Source organism: Puntigrus tetrazona, chromosome 6 (assembly GCF_018831695.1).
Source record: "Puntigrus tetrazona isolate hp1 chromosome 6, ASM1883169v1, whole genome shotgun sequence".
Lineage (NCBI taxonomy): Eukaryota > Metazoa > Chordata > Actinopteri > Cypriniformes > Cyprinidae > Puntigrus > Puntigrus tetrazona.
Genome location: NC_056704.1, coordinates 4,312,568 through 4,335,217, shown reverse-complemented (window position 1 = coordinate 4,335,217; position 22,650 = coordinate 4,312,568). Strand labels below are relative to the sequence as shown.

Here is a 22,650-nt window from a genome sequence, read left to right as displayed (position 1 = left end):
TATATATATATATATATATACATTTGTGTGCATAATAAAAGCCCGTCATTAGCTAATGTCTAGTTTAACTAGGCTACTTTCGCCATTGAATAAAAATATTTACCATGGTTACGGTAGGCTGACGTTAAGTGCAACTTTAAATACTTCAATGTAAAGCTTTCAACGGACGTAAATTCGTATATTTTCTTTAAACAATCATTTAATGCCAGTCATAATGCCGGTCAACTCAAAGACTCAAAAATCCCCACTTTATTTTGCAAAAAAAAAAAAATCACTACAGCTTTTCGTCGCACACGTCCACCTTTTTCATGCCAAGGCCAAACTCCAGTGTCCAATCCCCTTCGCTGATCCCACACCTCTCCTGTGGACCTTTAAAAAGCCGCTGCGCAGCACGCATCAATGCGCATTCGCTCCAGTCTGCGAGCACCTCCACTTCTACAAGACTCTCTTGAATTCAACTTTGGTGGCAGGTTATAAAGTTTTTGAGATGGCTCTTCAATTCAACATTCTGCACCTGGCCCGCAAGAGCCTGCTCCAGGAGTCTTGCAAGCAGTTTCTCCTCCAAACCCACGGGCTGCACAAGTCCGTGGCCAGCGGCTCTCTGGAGATCGCGGCGCACAGCCAGGAGGACCTGAAGGAGGAGAACATGGTGCGTCCCGTCGCCGAGGAACAGAAGGTGGCGAGAGTGAAGACCCTCCAAGAGATGCCCGGACCTAGCACTATGGCGAACCTCGTTGAGTTCTTCTACCGGGATGGATTCAGTCGCATCCACGAGATCCAGGTGAGTCTGCAGCGGTCGAGAGGGACCAGCGTTACGCGTTAGCCTACTATTTGTGTTTGCATTTCAATGGTTTCCGCAAGTGTCACAGTTTTACACCTTCAATACACGTTCAGTGGAAAAGACCCAGACGCAATCACGCAGACTCCATACGGTTTCATTTAGCAAAAAGTCCACATATTTAAATTTCGTCCACTTTATGCGTTCTGCAGCCTATCCGCTGTGACTTGATCTCCTGTAACTTTTTTATTTTTTTTATTAGCTGGCACAAGTAAGTGCCAAAATGGCCAATGCTAGCAATTTCTGTTGCACAAACGATAAATAAACTTTTTATTTGCTCGGAACACAATCAAGACTGGGCTATGTAATGTGCAGAGGGGACACGTGAGGTGTTGGATTACTTTTGGAGTTGCATAAACCGGCGAGTGCAGTCTCCACCCCGTCGGCAGGGTCAGTCGCAAACCTTATTTTATCTCAGGCACCGTTTGCCTGAACGATCAGTTTCGGACTATATAGCATGCAATACCGTGTCACTGCCACACACGTCGAGAATGCACAGCTATAAAGATTGCCAGCTGTCCAATATGGATTTGCGCCACTCAGATATGAATGCACAGGAATAGGTTTTTTGTTATAGGCTACATACCGAAAAATGGTAGTTTTATTCAAGTCAAAAATATTCCTGGGTTTGTCAAAATTGCAAGGCATGCCCTTCCTATTTAACATTCTGTGGAACACTGCCAGTGAAATTCAAATCCTCCTGCTTTGAAACGGTCCAAAACTCCCAGTGCTATTGCAAAAGTTCACATGCATACATTAGGATCGGTTATGTTGTGCAACGAAGACGTCTTAGCACTGTGAAAGATGAGAAATGTCTTCCAGGATTTTTCTAGGCGAGGAGACACAGAGGTGCCTTTGTGTTGTCTTAGTATGAATGGTATTAATGACTTGAGAAGGGGGATGAAAGTGGGCAAGCTCGTAGCCAGGGCCGTATTTGCAAATGGCTTTAAGTATTTGCAAATGGGCCATCCATACTGGGAAATGTCCTCCTGTGCATACTGAGCATTCGAGTAAGCCGCATGGTCTTTATAGCGTGCTGTGTCACGATTATGTTGTTTCCATTCTTATTTTGATAAAGCATTTGCAGTTTGAAGAAAAGCCAACATTACTTCACATACAGTACATTACTAACTGGTGTAAAGAAATGGCTGTAATGCAGATTAGCAAATGACAATTAAAAAAAAAACAGTTTGAAATGTTTTAAATGCTTCTTGTAGCTGGAGCATTCTCAGAAGTATGGGAAGATCTTCAAATCTCGATTTGGACCTCAGCTGGTGGTGTCCATCTCTGACAGAGACATGGTGGCACAGGTTCTCAGGACTGAAGGTGTGACTCCTCAGAGAGGGAACATGGAGTCCTGGAAGGAGTACAGAGATTTGAGAGGAAGATCTACTGGACTCATCTCAGCGTAAGTACATGTGCTTTCTTAAAGAGTGCTGCAGTCTAACGGTTAAAATCTGAGCTGGTAAACTTGAATTAACTAGTTTTGAGGAAACTAAGATTCAGCAAGGACACTTTAAACTGATCAATTAAATGGTCTCTGCTAATAAATATGTAATGTTTTCTGTCTACAGTGAGGGTGATGAATGGCTGAAGATGCGCAGTGTTCTGCGGCAGCTGATTATGCGACCCAAAGACGTGGCTGTTTTCTCCCCTGACGTCAACGCTGTGGTGACCGACCTGGTGGAGAGAGTGAAGACACTGCGTGGCCAGCAGGACGACAGACAGACTGTCTGCAACATCAATGACCTGTTCTTCAAATACGCCATGGAAGGTGAGCCTGAGGGCAGAGTGTGCATTTTTGTGGTAAATTCTAGTAGTGTATTAAACTGATATATTAAGCTTAATGCTTTGATGACAGGATTTTGCTGTCAGACAATGTGACTTGGGGTTTTCGTTTCATAGAGGTTTGATTTACTCCCAACAATGCAGTGGAGATTTTTTTTCATTAAGAATCAGGTACCATAGTGATCTTCCTGGAAAGGAGATTTGGAGGCTTTGTAGAAATGAAATTCAATCCAGCTATGTAGGGAGTCTGAGTCTGGGAATTAACCGTGTTTCACAGACAGATAAGATTTTTTCACATTCATAAATGTGACAATGTTGCAAAATCATCAATGGTGAAACAACTTAAGTTTAGCGTCATTAATCAGCTCAGTTCAGATCAATAGCAGTGTGAATGTTGCGAAGTTCATCAATGAGGAAACAGCATTTTAAGCTATATAGCAGCTTAATTCAGTTCGATATTGAGTTATTTCAGTCTAAAATGAAGCCGCATTGCAAAGTTAATCAATTATGATTTCAGCTATAATGTAATTCTAAAGAAAGTTTTTGTTTTCGTTTTGAATTAGATTACTGATGTGGTTTTGAATATGAATTATTAAAACACATTGTTGAACTCTTTCCCAGGCGTTGCAACCATTTTGTACGAAACCCGCCTGGGCTGCTTGGAAAACGAAATTCCCAAGATGAGTCAGGAGTACATTGCGGCGCTGCACCTCATGTTCAGCTCTTTCAAGACCACCATGTACGCCGGTGCCATTCCCAAATGGCTGCGCCCCATCATTCCCAAACCCTGGGAGGAATTCTGCAGCTCATGGGACGGCCTCTTCAGATTCAGTAAGAGCAGAGGGGTTTAGTGTCTCCGTGACAAAGTTGTTTTTCTACAGCTGCTACAGTTTTTGTGTTAAACGTTTGTGCAAATTTGTGCTTTAGGCCAGATTCATGTGGACAAGAGGCTTTCAGAAATTAAACAGAAGATGGAGAAGGGTGAAGAGATTAAAGGAGGGTTGCTGACTCACATGCTGGTCACCAGAGAGATGAATCTGGAGGAGATTTATGCAAATATGACAGAAATGCTTCTGGCTGGTGTGGACACGGTAAGGGCTTCTGGGAAAGAGATACGGAGTCATTGCTTCTAAACTTGTGGTTCGTGACACTTAGTAACCCAAAGTTTTGCTGCAATATCTCCAAACGGTGAATGTATGTGTGGTGAATTAAAAGGCCAAACACGCTGTATTGAGACAGCTGGAGAAGGGGTTGCGTCTAATGGTGATGATAAATGAACCTTCTCATTGGGAAAGCAGCTCAAGGCGGCTTTTTCTCTTCCTGTGAACTCATTTCAAATGGTCAAATCGTAATGGGTGTCCAAGGTCTCTGTGGAGACCTCTGTGTTCAGCTGACCTAACGCTGACCTCTCTCCATACATCTCGCCCACAATAAACAAGACCTGCCAAGACTCTCCCATTTCACTGATGTGTCTGTTGGCATCCCCTCCTCTTTGATCTCTCCCTCTCTTTTTCTTTCAGCCTTATGATCACATTTGCCTTTGTGAGCCAAAGCCGCTCATGTAATCTTTCCCTCTCAGCCTGTGTGTCTCTCCACCTTGCTTTATCTTCACTTCTATGAGGCAAGGTGACTGTTTTGGGTTCTTGCTGCAAAAAGAATTAATCACCCAAAACGAAAAAGGTGAACGTTGTGATCGCCGGAGCTGAACGCACATGACAGCAGACGTTTTAGGCCCAGATTTATCTGGGATAAAATAAATGATGAATGGAGAGAAGCATGGCAGGTCTTTCGTTACAAGATAAAGGGGGGGGATACTGGGGGGAACACACAGGGATACATTGGCGGGTGCACAGGTTTGGGAGAATCTGTCCATGGGAGTCAACCAGTGGTTATGTAATAAAAGTGCAAAGCTGTAAAACAGAGTAGAGCAGTATGAATGCATTTATAATGTAATCCCACGATAAGCAATGTTATGAGGTTATTGTTTTTAGTCTCTAATAAGTCATCAAATATTCTTCTCTCTACAGACCTCTTTCACACTGTCATGGAGCACATACCTTCTGGCAAGACATCCCATAATCCAGCAGGAGATTTTTGAGGAAGTCGACCGAGTGCTGGGTGGGCGTGTCCCAACAGGAGAGGATGTTGCTCATTTGCCCCTTATTAGAGGGCTCGTCAAAGAGACACTCAGGTAAGCTCCGCCCACCACCAAATTCTCATTATTTATTGCAAAGTTGATTGAGTTCAGGGCAGAAACACATTGACCGTTCCAAAAACAAACGGTATTCAGAGTATTATTGCATATGCATGAACACCTCCCTCTATCTCATGCAGGCTTTTCCCTGTTCTGCCTGGAAATGGACGCGTTACGCAGGATGATCTGATCGTAGGAGGCTATTTCATTCCTAAAGGGGTAAGAACATATATTTAAGCATGAATTACTTAAACAACAAAATAATTTCTATTAACACGATTTAACAATTAAAGTAATTCTAAAAACAAGACTTGTGATATCATGAAGAACTAACATCGACTACCCTGCGTTCGCAGACTCAGCTGGCTCTGTGTCATTACTCCACCTCTATGGATGAAGAGAACTTCCCCCTTCCCGGAGAGTTCCGTCCGGATCGCTGGATTCGCAAGGACGCCTCCGACCGTGTCGACAACTTCGGCTCCATCCCGTTCGGCTATGGCATCCGCAGCTGCGTCGGGAGGAGAATAGCCGAGTTGGAGATGCATCTGGCTCTCACACAGGTGCTTGTTTATATACGTCTCCAAACTCAGCATCAAGCAAAGTTACAGTGGTGCTATTATTACGTAGATTGTTGCAGTATTGCTTAGTATGTAATTCCCTTGTCTAATCTGGTGTGTCGATGTTGTTCTCCGTCGCAGCTCCTGCAGAAGTTCCACATCGAGGTGTCTCCCCAGACCGCTGATGTGCAGGCTAAGACTCATGGCTTGCTCTGCCCGGGAGCACCCATCAACCTTAGATTTGTGGACCGAAAGTAATCTGCCAATACGCTGTGTGTGAATTTTAACCATAATCCATAATGTGCTTCTTGGAGTCCAAAGACTGTTAGTGTTATTGTGTATTATAGTAGCTCTTCCAGCTTTTATCCAGTGAAGAGCGTTGCTTTTATTTATGTATGGAGTGCCTCTAAGACTGTTTTAATAGTGCTCTCGTGTGAATGTTTATAGCCAATCAGAAGACCAAATATTGTTAAAATGTTTAGAACAGGCACTATTTTAAATAGTCAAATCAATGCGAATTACTTGGAGAATTGCATTTAAAAACAAGCACAGTCATATGGTCAAGAAGACCTTGTATATAGATGTTTTACTATTAAATTAGCTTTAGTGCTAACCTCATTATTTATTTAACACTATACGCTTATGTAAGCTTACGTTTAGGTTACAAGCAGAAAATTCCTAAAGCAAACATGAGCGAGTAAATCCTATTACAACTACAAAGCTACTTTAGAAGAACGTGCTAAAATCCTGTCCCGTGGACACTAATATGGAGAGAAATACTGTGTAAAGAAAACACCTCAAATCACAGCGGCGTCTGTCTTGATTTCAGTGTGGCTATAATCATCTGATTTGTTATTCAAGAGCGATGATTTTGTGTTGGTTCCGCTAAAACTCTTCAGTGGAAAACACCAAATGCAAAGTGCTAAATTGTGCCTCTTTTTTTTTTTTTAGTGCACTAGCCTTATAGGCAATAGATGGATAATGGGAAATGGTGAAAATGAACTACTTTTTTTGGACAAGATGAATGTTGTTTTTGAAGGTTGTGAACTTACTTAGTATTGCAAGTTACTGAATTTTGTACAAATAAAATAACTTTGAAGACCTGCTGTGTTGTTTGTATGTTGTTCGTTCCATTTAAACACACCATAGTCTTTGTAACACTTACCTGAGCTATATGAAAATAAATAAAAAATGGCCTCTTAGGCAAACAACTTATTTGACAATAATAGTGTTGTTAAAATGTAATTTACTTAAACTTTGACGCATTACTTCGTTACTTCAGACATAAAATAAATGTATTCTATGTAGTGGAGCTCTATGTAGTTCATACCTTTATCCACCAGATGGCAGGATAGTTTAATAAACAACGTCGGAAGAGCTCTAACAATTAACATATATTCTAACAGTCCAGTCAATCATAAAGGTCTTGTTTGCCATTAGCGGCATAGACTGAAATATCTAAATGACAAATAATCGAACGAAATACGCCAAATATATGCTGCAGCGTGAGGTGCATTCGCGCACGCAGCAAACATGTGCCTGTGAATCGAATGCGAGACGTTTAGCAAGAATTCCAGGTTCTGATTGGTCAGGAGGAAGCGTACCACGTTCTCTGATTGGCTGGAACTTGACACTGCGAGTCTCTGGCCATCCGAAGCATTAATTAAATGACAGTCGCTAGATGGCGCTGTGGAGTCACGTGAGTTGTTTGAGTCAAAGGACAGCGGTGCTGTTCTAAAGTAGTGTGTGTCTGCGTGTGTTTTTAAGTGTACTTACTATTTAACACCTTTTGCTTAATGTGTCGTACGCTCTTTTGGATTAATCTTCTGACCAGACCCTCTAATGCTTACGCGTTGCTATCGTCTAAGTTGGTAAATCTTAATATTCTTCTCTCAGTCTAATTGACAGCAGTTGATCTTCGGCAGGTCGAGCGCGTTGAATCTTAATGTAAACAAACCCCGGTTCGCGGTCGATAATTTGCCGTTTTCATATACAAACTCGTCTGGAATAACCGTCAGCGGATTTCACTAACCTGTCAAGTGTGTTTGAGTCAGCGGGAGATGATTCGGCCGTGTAGTCAGGCCTTGGACTAAAGTTGAAGTCGTTTAATTGAGTCTGTCAGAGTGTCAGATTCGTTGCGAGGCCTTATATCTGTGGATGAGGAAGTGAACGGACCGAGCTCACCCAGGTGATCAAATGCTTTTTATTTTTATCTGTTTTACTATGGGACTGCATAATGAAGACATTTTAATCGGAAACGCCTGTCAGAATCTCTCTGTTTGCTGTTAAAGCAAGAAGCGGCTCGTTAGCATCTTGGCGCAATGCTAATTTTGGCCTAGAGAGCTAAGCGGCTATCTATGTTTACTAATATAATTTAACGTTAGGCCAGTAACGTTGGTTATATTTAGCATTGTGTCTTGGTGCAGACGAGACAATATTAAGCACTGAATGCCATTGTGAGCTTAGTACAACTATATTATGTAATCGCATTTGGCTTCTTTGACAAGCCATAGTTTTGACAGGTGCTAGCGAGCTAAACTGTTAGCTTGGGTATTAGCTTTGCGTGCCGTTAGAATGTATGTAACGCACATGAATTAAAATCGTATTTTGTTGTATGTCATATTGTGTGTATTTTGCCAGCTGTTGCTATATTTTACTTAAAGTGTAATACATAGTCGTGAATGGGCTAGAACCTTGCCTTGACGTACGACATGGTCTGATAAGCTATTTATCTGTAGCTTGATACTTACTTTTATTTTAGATGTCGTGTTTTGTGTGTGAGCCTAAGTCAGGTACCTGTACATCTGTCAAACTAGCTGCTGCTATCATCTAGCGTTGTTTAGTTCAGATTTTGACTGATATCTGCTGAAGTATTGTAGCTGGGTCTTTTAAAGGAACAGTTCACCCAATTTATTTTTACATTTTTTTTAAATAGTTCTCACCCTCAGGCCATCCAAGATGTAGATGAGTTAATTTCGTCATAGAGACAGATTTGGAGAAATATAACATTGCCTCATTTGCTCACCGATAGATCCACTGCAGTGAATCACAACTGTGGATCATAGACTCATATTTTGGCTAGAAGCTGTGATTTAAAGTTAAACCCCTTTCTTACAATCATGCAGCCTTTTACTTCACAAGATGCCGTGTGGTTTGCTTGTGGGTTGTTGTGATCAGTCGCTGATCAAGTGGTTTTTTTTTTCAAAAATGTTTTGCTCTTGGATGGCCTTTCAGCAGTTATTTTTAGGTGAACTGTTCCTTTAATGAGAGGCTATGATTCTGATTTCACATGATAATTCTGAGTACTCATTGTAATTTCATATCCAACAGCATTGCCACCATTTTGCCATGTTCCACTATGTTCTTTACTCAACTTTGAGGAGTTGATACGGAAAGGAGAGGGAAAAGTCTCCCCCTCACTTCCGTCAATACAACCAACGTCAGTTTTCAGGAGTGATGATATTACTGGACCAAGGTCGAAGTGCTGCGAAGTACTCTTCCGCCATACATAATAGTTATCTTTTTTTTTTAACTGTGCACTAGAGTAATTAAGTGCACGCACTGGGACGGGAGAGATCTGTATCAACTTGTTTAATAAGGGAAGAACATAGTGCAATATGGAAGAACGGTGGTGTTTACCTTTCAGGGTTACGTTTTTGGTATTATGTGCTGACAGAAAACAATTTGGTGCCACTGATTTCACTGTAGTCTTAATATGTAATGGTTTATTGTCACTTGACACATATTTCACCTTAGTCACATTAAGATTGTTTTCTTGTACAGGAGAAAGGATCCCATTTCATGGGTGAATCCTCTTTCCTTTACTCCTGGGTGAACCGGTGATCTGTCAAAATGGGTATGTGTTCAGTTTTTAAAAAATCTATTAGTTGTACAAAGAATGTAATCTGAGTTCATAATGGGAATATAATAAGAATATGTTGTAAAAATACCTTGTAGATGAGCAGGAGGCCCTGAATTCCATCATGCAAGACCTGGTGGTGCTGCATCGATCCAGTCGACCATCTGGTCTGCCTGACCTGTCCAAACCCAAGGCCTCCTCTCCTAAGAACCAGGTCTGCATCAACTCTTATTGTTACTCACATCAGCTACTGTTTTTTCCTCATCCTTTTTCTTTTTTCTTTTTTTTTCTAGGAAGCTAAGACTGTAGCCTTATAAGTTATATTATAGCATTTACCACTATCTGTCACTTGAACACATACAGAGAGAGCGCATCATGTAAATGTGACCACAGGTTAATACAGGTGATGACAGTGACGTTGTTTAACTGTACGCAGGTCTTCATGCTAGAGGGATAGATAGTAAAATATCTTCTTAGTGTGTGCCAGTTCTTATTGAGATAATCACTTTATTTACAACCAAACTATTAGAACCAAAGTGTGCCATGTAAAATGCAGAATGGCGAAAAAGTTTTCTGAAACTTTAATCCAAATAAAAAAGAATTTAAGTAATACTTATTTATACCTTTATGTAAAGGAAAAATATATTTTGTAAAAAAAAAATAATAATAATAATAAAAAAAAAAAAATAAAATAAATAAATAAATAAAATATATATATATATATATATATATATATATATATATATATATATATATATATATATATATATATATATTTTTCTATAAGAAACACTGTTAAAATGTCTTTATTAACAAAGCCATGATAGATTTTCATTCCTCAAACTAATCTATCAACACAGTCACAGGCACATTTACAAAGTGCAGTATATCATTGAAATATACCTATCAATGCTTATTTTCAGTTGTACACACACATTATTGTAAATATACATTTCTATCGGATATTGTCTGTGTTGCCTAGTGCTGTTTCACTGTTGTCAATAAGAAACAGTATGCATTTATAAATGGTAAAACAGTTTTTTTTTGGTCCACAGAATGATGTAAGGGTGAAGTTTGAGTACAGAGGAGAGAAGAGGTAATGACCACAATTCCTGCTTCTGCTCTAAATCACTTCCTATTTTTAGTAGTTCCCTCTAGAGGTTTCTCTTAATTAAACCTGTCCGACAGAGCCCTGTAGACGCTGTGTAATGGATGTTGTGTTAACTGGTCCAAACCTGTCTTTTTATTCTCACCTTTATTCACTTTGCATAAGATGTTTTTCTCTATACCACATTAACTTCTTTATATAGTTAGTGGATAAGTGATGTAGTTTCGAGAAGTCACATATTTTTTGTGCTTCTGTCCCAATGCGTGTGTGTGTATTTATGCAACCAGACACTGCCAGAATAGATGCCATGTTGGAATATTAATCAGTGATTTATAGATATTTACTTTTGTAATTTTGTGATATGATCACCAGTTTTAGGGGTAATGCATTACAAGTAACAAGAGTTAGACATTTTGATTTCTTTTCTCAAGGGACTAGTGAAGTTATGCATTACTTTTAATTTACAAATTCACTTTTTCCTGTTTATTCTCCTGTCACCATTTTAAGAAAAATTGGGAGTGAGGCACTTCTATTAGCCCGAGGCTTATTAATTTCACTGTTGGTTTCAAAGGGCCTCTACAGTTGCCAAACATATAACTTTTATGTTTTTATTAAAAAACAAATAAACAAGCAAGCCAAGCCCAGGTGACAAGGAGTAACAAAATAAGATTTTTGACTTTTGGTCTATAGCTTAGAAAGCTTTAATACAAACCGTACTGTGTAGTTCTTAGCCTTAGAGAATGCATTTGGATGAACCATTTGCTTGATTCTATCAAAGTAGCATGTGATGGTTTGGTTTATAACATCATATTATGTGTTACTTTAGGATCCTGCAGTTCCCTCGACCTGTCAGTCTTGAAGATCTGAGCGCCAAAGCTAAAGTAGCATTTGGGCAGAGCATGGACCTGCATTACACCAATAATGAGGTAAATAATGTGACCGCTTTGTTATATTTCTGACATTATTTGAATGTTTTTATATAAGCCTGTGTTCCTTTTCTCTTGTCCTCTAGCTTGTGATTCCATTGAGTACTCAGGATGATCTGGATAAAGCCGTGGAGCTTTTGGATCGATCAGTGCATATGAAGAGCCTAAAAATCCTGCTAGTGCTCCCCTCCTGTACTCAGGTCAGTGTGCATTATAAACTGCGTGCTAGTCTGAGACCTGTGCCCTAATCTAAAAGATAAATGCAACAAATGTTCTTGTGCTTTTAGAACTCTGTTCCCAGTAAGGACCTGTTGCCAGCTCACGAGAACTTGGACAACACAGACTTCAGTGTTGCAGATAAAAAGAACATGCTGGCACTCATAGGTTGGTTGTAATCGGTGGATTTGAGAGAAGTCAACACGATTTTAACCTCACTTACTTTCTTAACGCACACTTTTGCCACCATTGTGCACAATTCATCGAATCTTTTCTTTAGAAGATACAAATGATTCATTATCTTTTAATATAGTGACTTGCTCTTCTTCTGAAATGACTTTCTGTTAGGGTTGATGTGACAAATCACTTTCTTTTTTCATTCCCATACCTTGTTCTACCTGAATCCATTCTGTTTAGATTCCGAATGTACGTAATGTGTTTTTTGCTCTCTTGTTTCTTCCACAGGTTCTCAGTCAACCGATCGTAGTTCTCCTCCTCCAGGCTATATTCCTGATGCTCTTCAGCAGGTGGCCAGAAACGGCTCTTTCACAAGCATCAACAGTGAGGGCGAGTTCATACCAGAGAGCATGGACCAGGTACAGAGTCTTACATCTGGTGGAGCTGATGTTGTTTTACTAAGCAGTAGCATAATCAGCCTGTGTCTTCATAGCTTATTTATCTTTTCCTGTCTTTCTCTCTATAGATGCTGGACCCTTTGTCTATGAGTAGTCCTGAGAATTCAGCGTCAGGCAGCTGTCCTTCACTGGACAGTCCACTTGATAGGTGAACATATAACTCACACATACTTGAAGCCCACAAACAAACTATCACTGAAGATGGTGCTTTGCCCATAGACTTCCTTTTTACAAATGCATTACTGAAAATGTGATCTCAACATTCCTTTAGTATGTGAGGAAAATAATTAAACAGAGATGCATCAATTCCAATTTTCGTTTTCTTAGTTTTGTAAGTGTGATCTGCTGCTACAGATTTTTGAAAAACTATCATTGACAGCATCTAGAAATTTAACTCAAAATAACATTTAAATAATAAAATTATTTATTAAACAAATATAGTGTCCTCAGTCTGGACTAAAATAAACATGTAACAATCAGCCTAACTGGCTGGGCTTCCAAATGTTAAATTTGGTAAGATTTTACTGTGTGAGTGATGTGTTAATTAAAATAAATTGATCAAGATGAAGTCGATGTGCAGACTTGTTAATTCAAGGGGTTAAACAAAAATATAACGCATGTATTTGGACAAGTAAAACTATAACTTGCCCCTTTAAAAAAAAAAAAAAAAAAAAACTACTTAAAAAGAGTTAATCAAGTCCTGGTGTTCCTCCACAATTTACTTTGGCTCTACACAGATTACTAAAAAAGCTAACTTCACAGTGAAGAAGTGACATATTTACATGTGGATGTGAGTGTAAACGTGACATCAAATGGGCTGGCTGAGGCCCCGTTTACACTAGTGTTTTTTTCTTTTTAAAACTCGGCTTTTTCTACGGTTACTTTTACTACTATTTCTGAGGATCATGCGACAATGAAGGCTGAAGTAGTGGCTGCAGAAAATTCCCTGTTTTTTTATCACAGGATTAAATTACAATTGTACATATATTAAAAAAGGACAATTTATATTGTAATAATATCACAATATTACCGATTCACCTTTTTTTTTTATCAAATAAATGCTTCTTTTGATCAAATAAAGACTTCTTTGAACAGTAATGTACAGTTCCAGCTTAGTAGTTAAATCATTTGTTTTTGATGGATCTCTTGTAGTGATACCTACCCTAAATCCCGTATGCCTCGAGCACTGAGCTACCCTGATAACCATCAAGAGTTCCCTGGTAAGCTGCTGCTGATCTTTCTGCTTTAATGTCACCTGAATACTAACGTTAGATAGACTTGGAAAAGCAATCTTGATTGTTTCTGCTCTGTTTCACAGAGTACGATATACCAGTGTTTGAAAAATCAGGGAAGGGAGGAACCTATCCAAGGCGATATCCCATCTCGTTTGGTCTCCACGACTACAGCGACGGTAAAGTCATGTTGGACCTAGACCATTAACAGAAGCTTATGTTTCCAAAAAGCAAAATCAAGCCAGCATTCTCTGTTCCTAAATTCGTATCATCTTTCTCCACTCAGGGCGAAAGACCTTTCCCAGGGCACGGCGGACACAGGCTCATGGTTTTCGTTCTCCAGTGAGTTTCAGCCCAACAGAGCAGCAGAGCCCCAGCACTAGCAGCGGAAGCAGCATCTTTACTCCTGAGCTAGAGGAACCGGGGCGCAGACGCCGTGGCAGCGACATCGAGCCCAGTTCTAACCCCACTCTCTCAGTCATGGACATCAGCCCTCCGAGCCGCTGTGAGTGTATTTAGGTTTAGAGGAAAGCATAATGTTTTTGGACCAGTGCTTTGTACTAACATAGTTTCCATTGCGGCTGATCTAATGTAAACTTCAGGTTGACATTCAGATGAATTGCATTGCACAAAAGGATGCTTCCTACTGTGTTGGAAGCAAATAATATGAATGTGTCTTCATTTAACATTTTTCTGTCAATAATACTGCAGTAGTGATCTTCATCCAATCATAGTACTGTCACACAAAATTTATTAACCTTCTAGAAACAGTTTTTCTGAGTGCATTATCTATAAAACTATTTTTATATAACAAATTCAAGAAGACATGGACTAGAGAATAGGTCGAAAAACAGGGGAAACTCTGTAAAGTGTGTTGTTCTCTGTGTAAGTGCCTGTTTTATTTGTTTATAGCTCCTCGAGCTCCCACAAACTGGCGCCTAGGGAAGCTTTTGGGGCAAGGAGCATTCGGGTGAGTGTTTCTTTGCTATGACGCAGATACCGGCAGAGAACTGGCTGTTAAACAGGTGCAGTTTGACCCGGATAGCCCAGAAACCAGCAAGGTGAACATTTGTTTTTTTCCAGGCTGTTTTTTTTACAGCTAATGTGGTGCCTAGTGAACCTTTGCGTTTATTGTGGTTTGTATGTGTGTTCAGGAGGTGAGCGCTCTGGAGTGCGAGATTCAGCTGCTGAAAAATCTGTTCCATGAGCGCATTGTTCAGTACTACGGCTGTTTGCGGGACACGCATGAAAGAACTCTTTCCATTTTTATGGAGTACATGCCTGGGGTAAGTATGTGCTAATTCATTTGAACGCACATGTTCTTTTATGCTTACAGAGTTTTCTAAAGTTAATGTGTTGCCTATTTTGATTTCGCTACATTACAGTTAAATCGTAATGTAATCATAACAAAGTATATATATCATTGGTAAGGGTAATATCCTAAAAAGATATTTTACCACTTTTTGTTGTTAAAAATGATGTAAGAGACTCATTAATGACAAGAGTGCTCCTTAGAACATATACACGATAACAGGAGCACTGACTTTTGAGACAAATTCTTTGTCGTTTGCCTTTTCCCTATCACATGTTTTAGTAATGATCATAAATTACATATCATTTGAAAGCTGAAGACTGATTCATTCTTAATCTTAACTTTTTGTGTGTCAACTTCAAATTGAATTTGAAACACAACTTTAGACACATGGCTTTAATTATATATATATATATATATATATATATATATATATATATATATATATATATATATAAGGGACCAACTTCAGGTCTGTATTCAAAAGCATTTATAAATTATAATAATTTAAGTTTGAATAATGCACACTTATGTCTGTTCAAAAATCATTTTTATGATATATTTATCCCTTTGCAATCAGGAAAACTACTTCCAGTAAGGATTGTGTAGATTATAATTTTGATTTTGTGTTCAATAGGGCTCCATTAAAGACCAGCTGAAGTCTTACGGTGCTTTGACGGAGAACGTCACACGCAAGTATACACGTCAGATACTAGAAGGCGTGTGCTACCTGCACAGTAACATGATCGTCCATAGAGATATCAAAGGTGAACCATCTGCATGTAATGTTGTCAGTTACAATGAACTGAGTGTTATTTTGTTTTGTTTTTATACACGCACAGATGCAATGCATGTAGCATTTAAATGTTTCAATCTTCTGTGCTCCTGGGCATACATTAGCAAAATATTCACACTGTCTTTGAAGGAAACTCAGTCAGTACTATTGTTTTATTGTGCATGTATTGACATTGTACACTTTAACATAGAACAGTTGCTTTAAACATTTTTATATTTCATTTATAATCTCATCTATTCCTTCCCTCCATGATAATTTTTTTTTTGTTTTTTTTCATTCATACAGGTGCCAATATCCTTCGGGACTCTGCAGGTAACGTGAAGCTGGGTGACTTTGGAGCGAGTCGGCGGCTTCAGACCATCTGCCTGTCTGGAACGGGCATTAAGTCAGTGACAGGTACACCTTATTGGATGAGCCCGGAGGTCATCAGCGGAGAGGGGTACGGCAGGAAAGCAGATATCTGGTAAGTCCTTGAAGTATGCTTGAAATTAAAATTCACTTGCATCTTGCAGTTTTTACCTGCATTAATATATCATAACTTGATGGTCAAATTATAGATATCTCCAATCAGTTACTCTGTCCCTCCAATCATCCCTTTGTTAGCAGTTCACTGCATGTTTATGCTCTCATCTGTCTGTTTTCAGTCAACAATTGGTGGGTAGAAGCAGGTTTCTGCTGAACCGTTTCAATATTCTGTTTAACTTGAGTTATATCACAACATTGAAGAAAAAAAGAAAAAAATATATTTGTGTTTCATTGCGACTTTAAATCTTTCAAGCTGAAATTGTGATACTTGTGAGTCTCTATGATAAGGATGGCCCAGGGTCAGTGTAATGGATTCTGTCCAGTTTCTAGCATTATGTAAGAACACTATGAGCAAAGATTGTTGACGTTTTTGTGTCTCACTTCAACTTTAGGGCCTTTCGCACCACGTATTTTAATAATACCCAAAGTAGTTGTGAAACTACCCACTTTTTGTTGTTCACACCACAGGAATAAGGAACAGTTTTAGTTCCAAGACCGATGTTTGGAGGAACTAAATTAGCTTCTACTTCATAGTAGGGTCTAAAGCAGTTCTGTGGAGTATCAGTGACATAAGTGTACACTGATCGCCAAAAGGCATTTGAAACACCAGTAACCTGGCATTTTTAAAAAGCCATGTAAACATATTTACTACAAGAACATGGATGTTCTTTTCTCAGCTTCGATACGTTCTCATAAAAGAATTTAGTCTCTTTGCCCAACTTTTTTGCTCTTGCAATCATGTAATTCCTCCCTGATTCCAGGAGCATTGGCTGCACTGTGGTGGAGATGTTGACCCAGCGGCCACCCTGGGCGGAGTATGAAGCAATGGCAGCGATTTTTAAAATCGCCACACAGCCCACCAACCCCACTTTGCCGCCTCATGTGTCGGACCACTGCCGCGATTTCCTTAAACGGATTTTTGTGGAAACTAAACAGCGCCCACCTGCTGAGGACCTATTACGGCACACTTTTGTCCACTAGCCACTCCCCCTTCCATCTCTGACCAGTCAGAGACTTCCATAAGTGTCTGTAGGACCATCCCCTTTTCAGACTCAGGCCTGTGAGCCTCTACTCAGACCAGAGAGCATAGCGAAGAGGGCCGTGGCCTAATCTCTCACCACTGCTGGAGCAGAAAGGTGATTTGGAGCAGCTTGGTTCCGTACGAAAACATTGCACCTTAATTTCACTATCGGTACCCCAAAACAACTTGAGGATGTTGTCTTTTAAAGGCTTTCTGTTATTGTTTTTTGTTTTTTTTTATGTTTTGATATCCCCCATGATTGTGGAGAGCCTTTGCTCTGGGGAGTCCGGTTGGGTTCTGGATGCACTGGGTTAATGCAGGAAGATCTTGGAATGTCAACCCCAGAACGAGGCAGGTACGCCAATACGCTGCTAAAGGGTAAAAGGAAAAAAAATGAAACGGAACAGAATAGATGACAGGATGCATGGGACTCTCCAGCCCGGCTGTCATGGCTTCTAAAAGTTCTCATTTTCTTGCACAGTCCTAAACATACACACACACACACACACACCCAAACACGCAAACTCTGATGGAAGATCTTACTGTAGAATATTTACTCACTATGCTGTACAAACATTTGCGTTTGCTGAACTCTCTCTCACCTTCTGATCACAACCACACACCGGAGTGTATTGGCTCTCTCTAGTTTTAGGATTCGTCAGGATCTTGTACCCGTTTCTGCTTTGTTTCTGTTTTTACTGTGTGCCTTTTTACGACGTCTCCTTGCTCTTTTTTTGGTATTCTGCTCCGTCTTAAGTGTCCGATCATTTTTCTAGAATTTTATAGGTTTAATGCACAGCGACTCGCAAGTCTTTCTGACTTTGTCTGTACAGGAATTATTTAGGACCGTTCGGCTCTTCATACTGTTTCTAGATCAGCATAAACAACCTCTGCCTTTTTCCCCCCTCTGGCCCCTCTGCTGGCAAACTGATCTCGGGTCAGGTTCACCTGTGCATTCTCTTAACACAGTGCCGTACACTTCAATCTGATCAGGTAGGCAGGTTGAATACACACTCACTCACCAAAGCGGAAAAAAAAAAAAAAAACCCGAACCACACAGGCAGGGTTTAGTGCCTGGACATTTTTGATTCAAGTATAAATCTCAAGAACAGAGAGTTAGATTTGAATAAAGAAATGGATTGCTCTCAATATGAAAGTTGACACTGTAAGTGCACTTCTAGTGAAGACTACAAAAACAGGATCTTTTCTGCTGATATTTTCCATACAAGACATCTGATGTTTCAATTCATCGGAGGTCTTCTTCACTCTAATGTATTTCCATAGGTTTCAGAATATGCAGAATTTCACAAATCCTAACGACACTCAGCACTTGACAGTACTAACGGTTTGCCTATAAATGAACCTCGCTATCCCATGCTGCCTTGGGACAGGACGTTTCACCCGTTCACACTCTATCAAGCACTTGGTTACACGCTTTCTGCTAGTGAACGCTTCTGAATATTTTAGTGACGGTCACGTTGCTGTTCAAGACTCATTCTCTCCTTAACATAGTGCTGTAGTGCCTGCCTTCAGACGTGGGTGATTACGTACCTTCTGGGGTTACCCTCATTCCTTCCTCAATCTATTAGGTTTGTCTTCTTTATTCCTTATGTCACAATCTGTCAATCTTAATTAGAAAGCTATTAATTCTTCCCTTCTCATAGTTTTGAGAGTATGGTACTAGCATAGCATATGCGTGTTAATTTAATAATCGTTGAATGGAACACGATTAAAATATAAGCAGCGATTTCATATTGCTTACTTATAGTGGCCTGAGAATAAGATTAAGCTTCATACTTGTGGTCCGTTCACACAGGACATGTCCTTGTTGTGTTCTCTCTCTTAATTGTTGGTTTGTTTTAACACATGTGGGTCAATGACAATATTTTTTTTTTTTTTTTTTTTTTTTTTAAAAAATTCACAGTATTTTTTTTTAAGAATAAAAAAATTCAAAGTAGACTTATATAATAATATATATATATATATATATATATATATATATATATATATATATATATATATATATATATATATATATATATATATATAAACTTAAAACAAAAAAACTTAGTCTTTAATTATTTTATTTAATTTTTAGTTTTTGAACTCTTGTTTGCTGAATCCAATTCTAGCTAAAACTATCAAGCTGATAGGAAAAGCTTAAATCAGGAAATTATACTTGCAAATCCAAATTTGGCCCTTCAAACCCATTTCTTAAAATATTCTAAAAACTATGACCGTATCTATTTTTGTGACTGGTTTAGGTTGAAAAATAACGTGATGTTAGTACCCCAAAAGGCGTATTGCATTTAATATGATTGCTAAAAAAATTTAATAAAATAAATGTGTATGTTTTACTTAAAATATTTAATATACTTAAAATTCAAGTAAAACATATCAAGTATATTATTAAATAATGAATAAAATGTACACTTAATTATATTGAAGTAATGTTATTGGTTGCATTTATTTATTTTTTTAAGTCATATCTCATATGAAACCAACATGAGAACAAAATCATACTATATATATATATATATATTTTTTTTAATGTGCCTGCTGGTCATTGTTCATTTTAAAACAAAAGAATGCATCTGTAAACTTTTTTTTTTTCAAATGTGAGGAGTGCAAGAACTGGTCCTGTGTGAACGTTGTAACTGTAGCAGCGTAAACTACCCTGGGCTGAAACATTGTGATAACATGAGAGAAACTAGCTTTTCGCTGTCAGTAAGAGTAACTATAGCAACGAGTCTGCATGTGGTAATCGTTTTTCAGATAATATGATTACACTCCAAGCAAACGTTTACGGTTTTCTGTTGGTGAGTAAGAAAGTCTACCTCCATTGTGTGGAGTTACTTAGGAATGATTTCATGCGGCTGTTCCAGATCATGATATCTGGGAGTGAAGGACATGGAAAACCCGCTCACACAATAGACCTACTGTATTAGCAGTTCTCTCTCCGAGGCCCCCTTCAGTCATTTACACACAGGCAGGCCCTTGTTGTTTGCTCTTGCCCCTTTTAACGTCTTTCTTGTATAATGCCATGTGATTTTGGGCCCGCCGTTGCCAACCCTGGGTTGCTGTGGCAGTATTTGAAGGAATTTCTCCACATCCAGTATAATGTGCAAAATTTCTGGTCTGCAGAGTTTTAAAGTGCCAGTTCGTAGAACTAAAGCCACATTTATTTTACATTTAAGCATTACTCGGTAGGATGGTGTACAGACATGCTACACGAAAAGTAGGCAGTGTATGTTTGTAATGTATGTACTGTTCAAATTTTCTTTTTGATGCTGAAATGTTTGCACATTTTGAGACCATGATTTTTACACTGATTTTAATACTTTTGCCAGTGTTCGTCAGTCATTCTGTGTGTGTGTGTGTGTGTGTGTGTGTGTGTGTGTGTGTGTGTGTCTGTAAGCAATGTGCGGTCTTGCGTGTCTGAATGCTTGTTTTCTGTTCAAACGGATGTGAGAGAAAATGGTTGCCCTGGTTACCAGCCTTGTTGGTTAGGTCGGTCACATGGTGTCACTCACTGATGTTAAAGTCTGCTCTCGTATGTGGCGAGTCCATTGCCACTGTTATGCCGCAACTCGTTCCTCAAACAGACTTGCGAAATTAACAGACAAATGATGGCTGAAAATGAAAGCCGAATGTCTAAATACTGACTGGTGCCAAAGAAACTGACTTGGACCAACATGACTGGTATCCTGGAGTTTGTTGTAAAGCCAATTGAGAATCTTCCTACTGGAATGTAATGTCAGAGTTTTTGTTTTTCACCACTAGGTGGTATCATTCAGCTATTTGCCTGTACATAAATTGTTGGATTCCCCCCTCTCTCCAGTTTAACAGTAACGTCCCACAGCTGCAGGATGCATTGTTTGCATATGAAAGTAATTACAGGAAGTTCTCGGTCAACTCAAACAGGCTGGATTCGTCAGTGAAACACGCCACTGCTGCCACTCCAGGGTCATGAATGCACTTTGTATTTGTTTGTGTGAGTGTTATGTCGTCTGAGTGCGTTTGACTGTCTGTTTCAGAGACAATTCTTTTCTGCGTGCCCGTTGAGTGAGATTATTGCCAGCGCACTCAATGCCTTGCGCCTTGTACAACTGATGACAGAAAAGTTAAAAAAATAGAAAAAAAAGTTTAGAACTCTGAAATGTACGTTTTTTTTTTTTGTTTGTTTTTAGACAGTACACTTATCTGGTACAGAACTTATATCTGTTGTTTGTCCTCTTTGTCTATTGTATGAGAAAAGCCATGTTTATAATTCAATTTGGTTTGTGACCAATAAGCCTGTTTATATCAAATCTGTATATCAGTGGTACGCATATTTTTTTTATATATATATTTTTATTTTCAGTTTTTTTTTAACTCGAAATTCTAAGCATGATTGGCATCGTAAAGGCCCCCCGGGGCTCTGTGGTCTGCTGATGGCAGGACTGATCGGCCTATTTGCAGGATGACATCATGAGATTGTCTATGACGGCTGGCACTTTGCAAAAGTGTTGCTAATGATGATGAAAATAAATAATAAATGATATTTATTTCACATTTCATGGTGCTATGTTGATTGCTCGAGACACATGTGTCATGTATGTTTTGTGAACAAAAAAAAAACTAAAGACTAGATTAGTTTAAAATGTTTGCCAAACACTAACTATATCACAACCTTCAAAAGTTGAACCTGCGGAAGCATGTTGAGGTATGTAAACTTTTTACATTTCTGGAAAATATTTGAAATGGAAACCGTTTCAGTGTGAAGTGACGTTAAGTTCTGTGATTTTTAACTTTGAAAAGAGATTTGTAGCTATGTAACCATTGTAACTATGAAAGAAGCAATGAGGAAGGCTGCATACATTGCCAAAACAGCTGATTGTTGGACTGCGAGGAGGAGGAGGAGTTTATTGGCATTACAGCACACTGGCACTCTTGCGTTTAAAACAGGCGAAGGGCTCACATGCATTCGATCTCTTGGCATGTGCAATGAATGACAGAATATGGAATCTGTGCAAATATAGTCAGAGCCACAACAGACAATGGTTAAAATTATAAGGCATTTCATGTGTTTCGGACCAGAAGAAAACAACATCACTACTGAAGAGGAAACTGAGGAAATAACCACTGGAGGAGGAGAAGATGATGACCCTGGTGAGATGGAAGTGGAATTCATCGATGTTGAAGCCATTTTGGACGAGGATGATGGCCTTCAGTACCAACTGCCAAAGCATCACCGACGCTCATTTTGATTTCTACGGTGGATGTCAAAAATGCAAACCGAGCAGAAGCCTTCAAGAAGCTGTCAAGATCAGGCTCTCTGAAACAAGACTTGAAGGTCCACTATTGCTGCAGAGGTTGTTGAAGAGCACTGTAAGCTGTTACAGCCTAATGCAACAAGATGAAACTCATTTTATTTGGCTGTGGAGTGTATTGTGAAAATCCTTAAAGATCAAGGAGAAAGGCCAATAAAAGCGGTCTGTTCTGCATTTCTAAGTTCCCATGTAAGTAGTTAGTCTGGAATTGTGTGGTGTTTTTTTTTTTCTTCCCTTCTCATTTTCCTCTAACCTTTGTGTGTAATTCTAAATGAATAGAATTGAATGCATAGGGGTTATTATTACTGTTTTTGTTTGCTTGTGCTAGGTG

The 22,650-nt window shown here is 39.2% G+C and overlaps 2 protein-coding genes across 2 annotated transcripts; both read left to right on the top strand.

The window, feature by feature from the left end:
* Nucleotides 1-396: 396 nt before the first annotated feature.
* LOC122346589 (cytochrome P450 27C1) lies at nucleotides 397-6,478 on the top strand. The gene is made up of 9 exons (XM_043241311.1): nucleotides 397-781; nucleotides 2,056-2,246; nucleotides 2,413-2,612; nucleotides 3,248-3,457; nucleotides 3,554-3,717; nucleotides 4,654-4,817; nucleotides 4,961-5,039; nucleotides 5,177-5,380; nucleotides 5,519-6,478. The coding sequence occupies exons 1-9, from the start codon at nucleotides 488-490 to the stop codon at nucleotides 5,633-5,635; spliced, it is 1,623 nt and encodes a 540-aa protein (XP_043097246.1). The 5' UTR covers nucleotides 397-487; the 3' UTR covers nucleotides 5,636-6,478.
* A 592-nt stretch (nucleotides 6,479-7,070) lies between these two features.
* map3k2 (mitogen-activated protein kinase kinase kinase 2) lies at nucleotides 7,071-18,912 on the top strand. The gene is given in 17 exon segments (XM_043241761.1): nucleotides 7,071-7,565; nucleotides 9,161-9,233; nucleotides 9,335-9,450; nucleotides 10,292-10,332; nucleotides 11,171-11,270; nucleotides 11,357-11,470; nucleotides 11,558-11,654; nucleotides 11,952-12,082; nucleotides 12,190-12,269; nucleotides 13,274-13,341; nucleotides 13,440-13,532; nucleotides 13,640-13,858; nucleotides 14,266-14,414; nucleotides 14,508-14,639; nucleotides 15,303-15,432; nucleotides 15,747-15,924; nucleotides 16,748-18,912. Coding segments are annotated over 16 exon segments (1,872 nt in total). The 5' UTR covers nucleotides 7,071-7,565; nucleotides 9,161-9,229; the 3' UTR covers nucleotides 16,968-18,912.
* The last annotated feature ends 3,738 nt before the right edge of the window (nucleotides 18,913-22,650 follow it).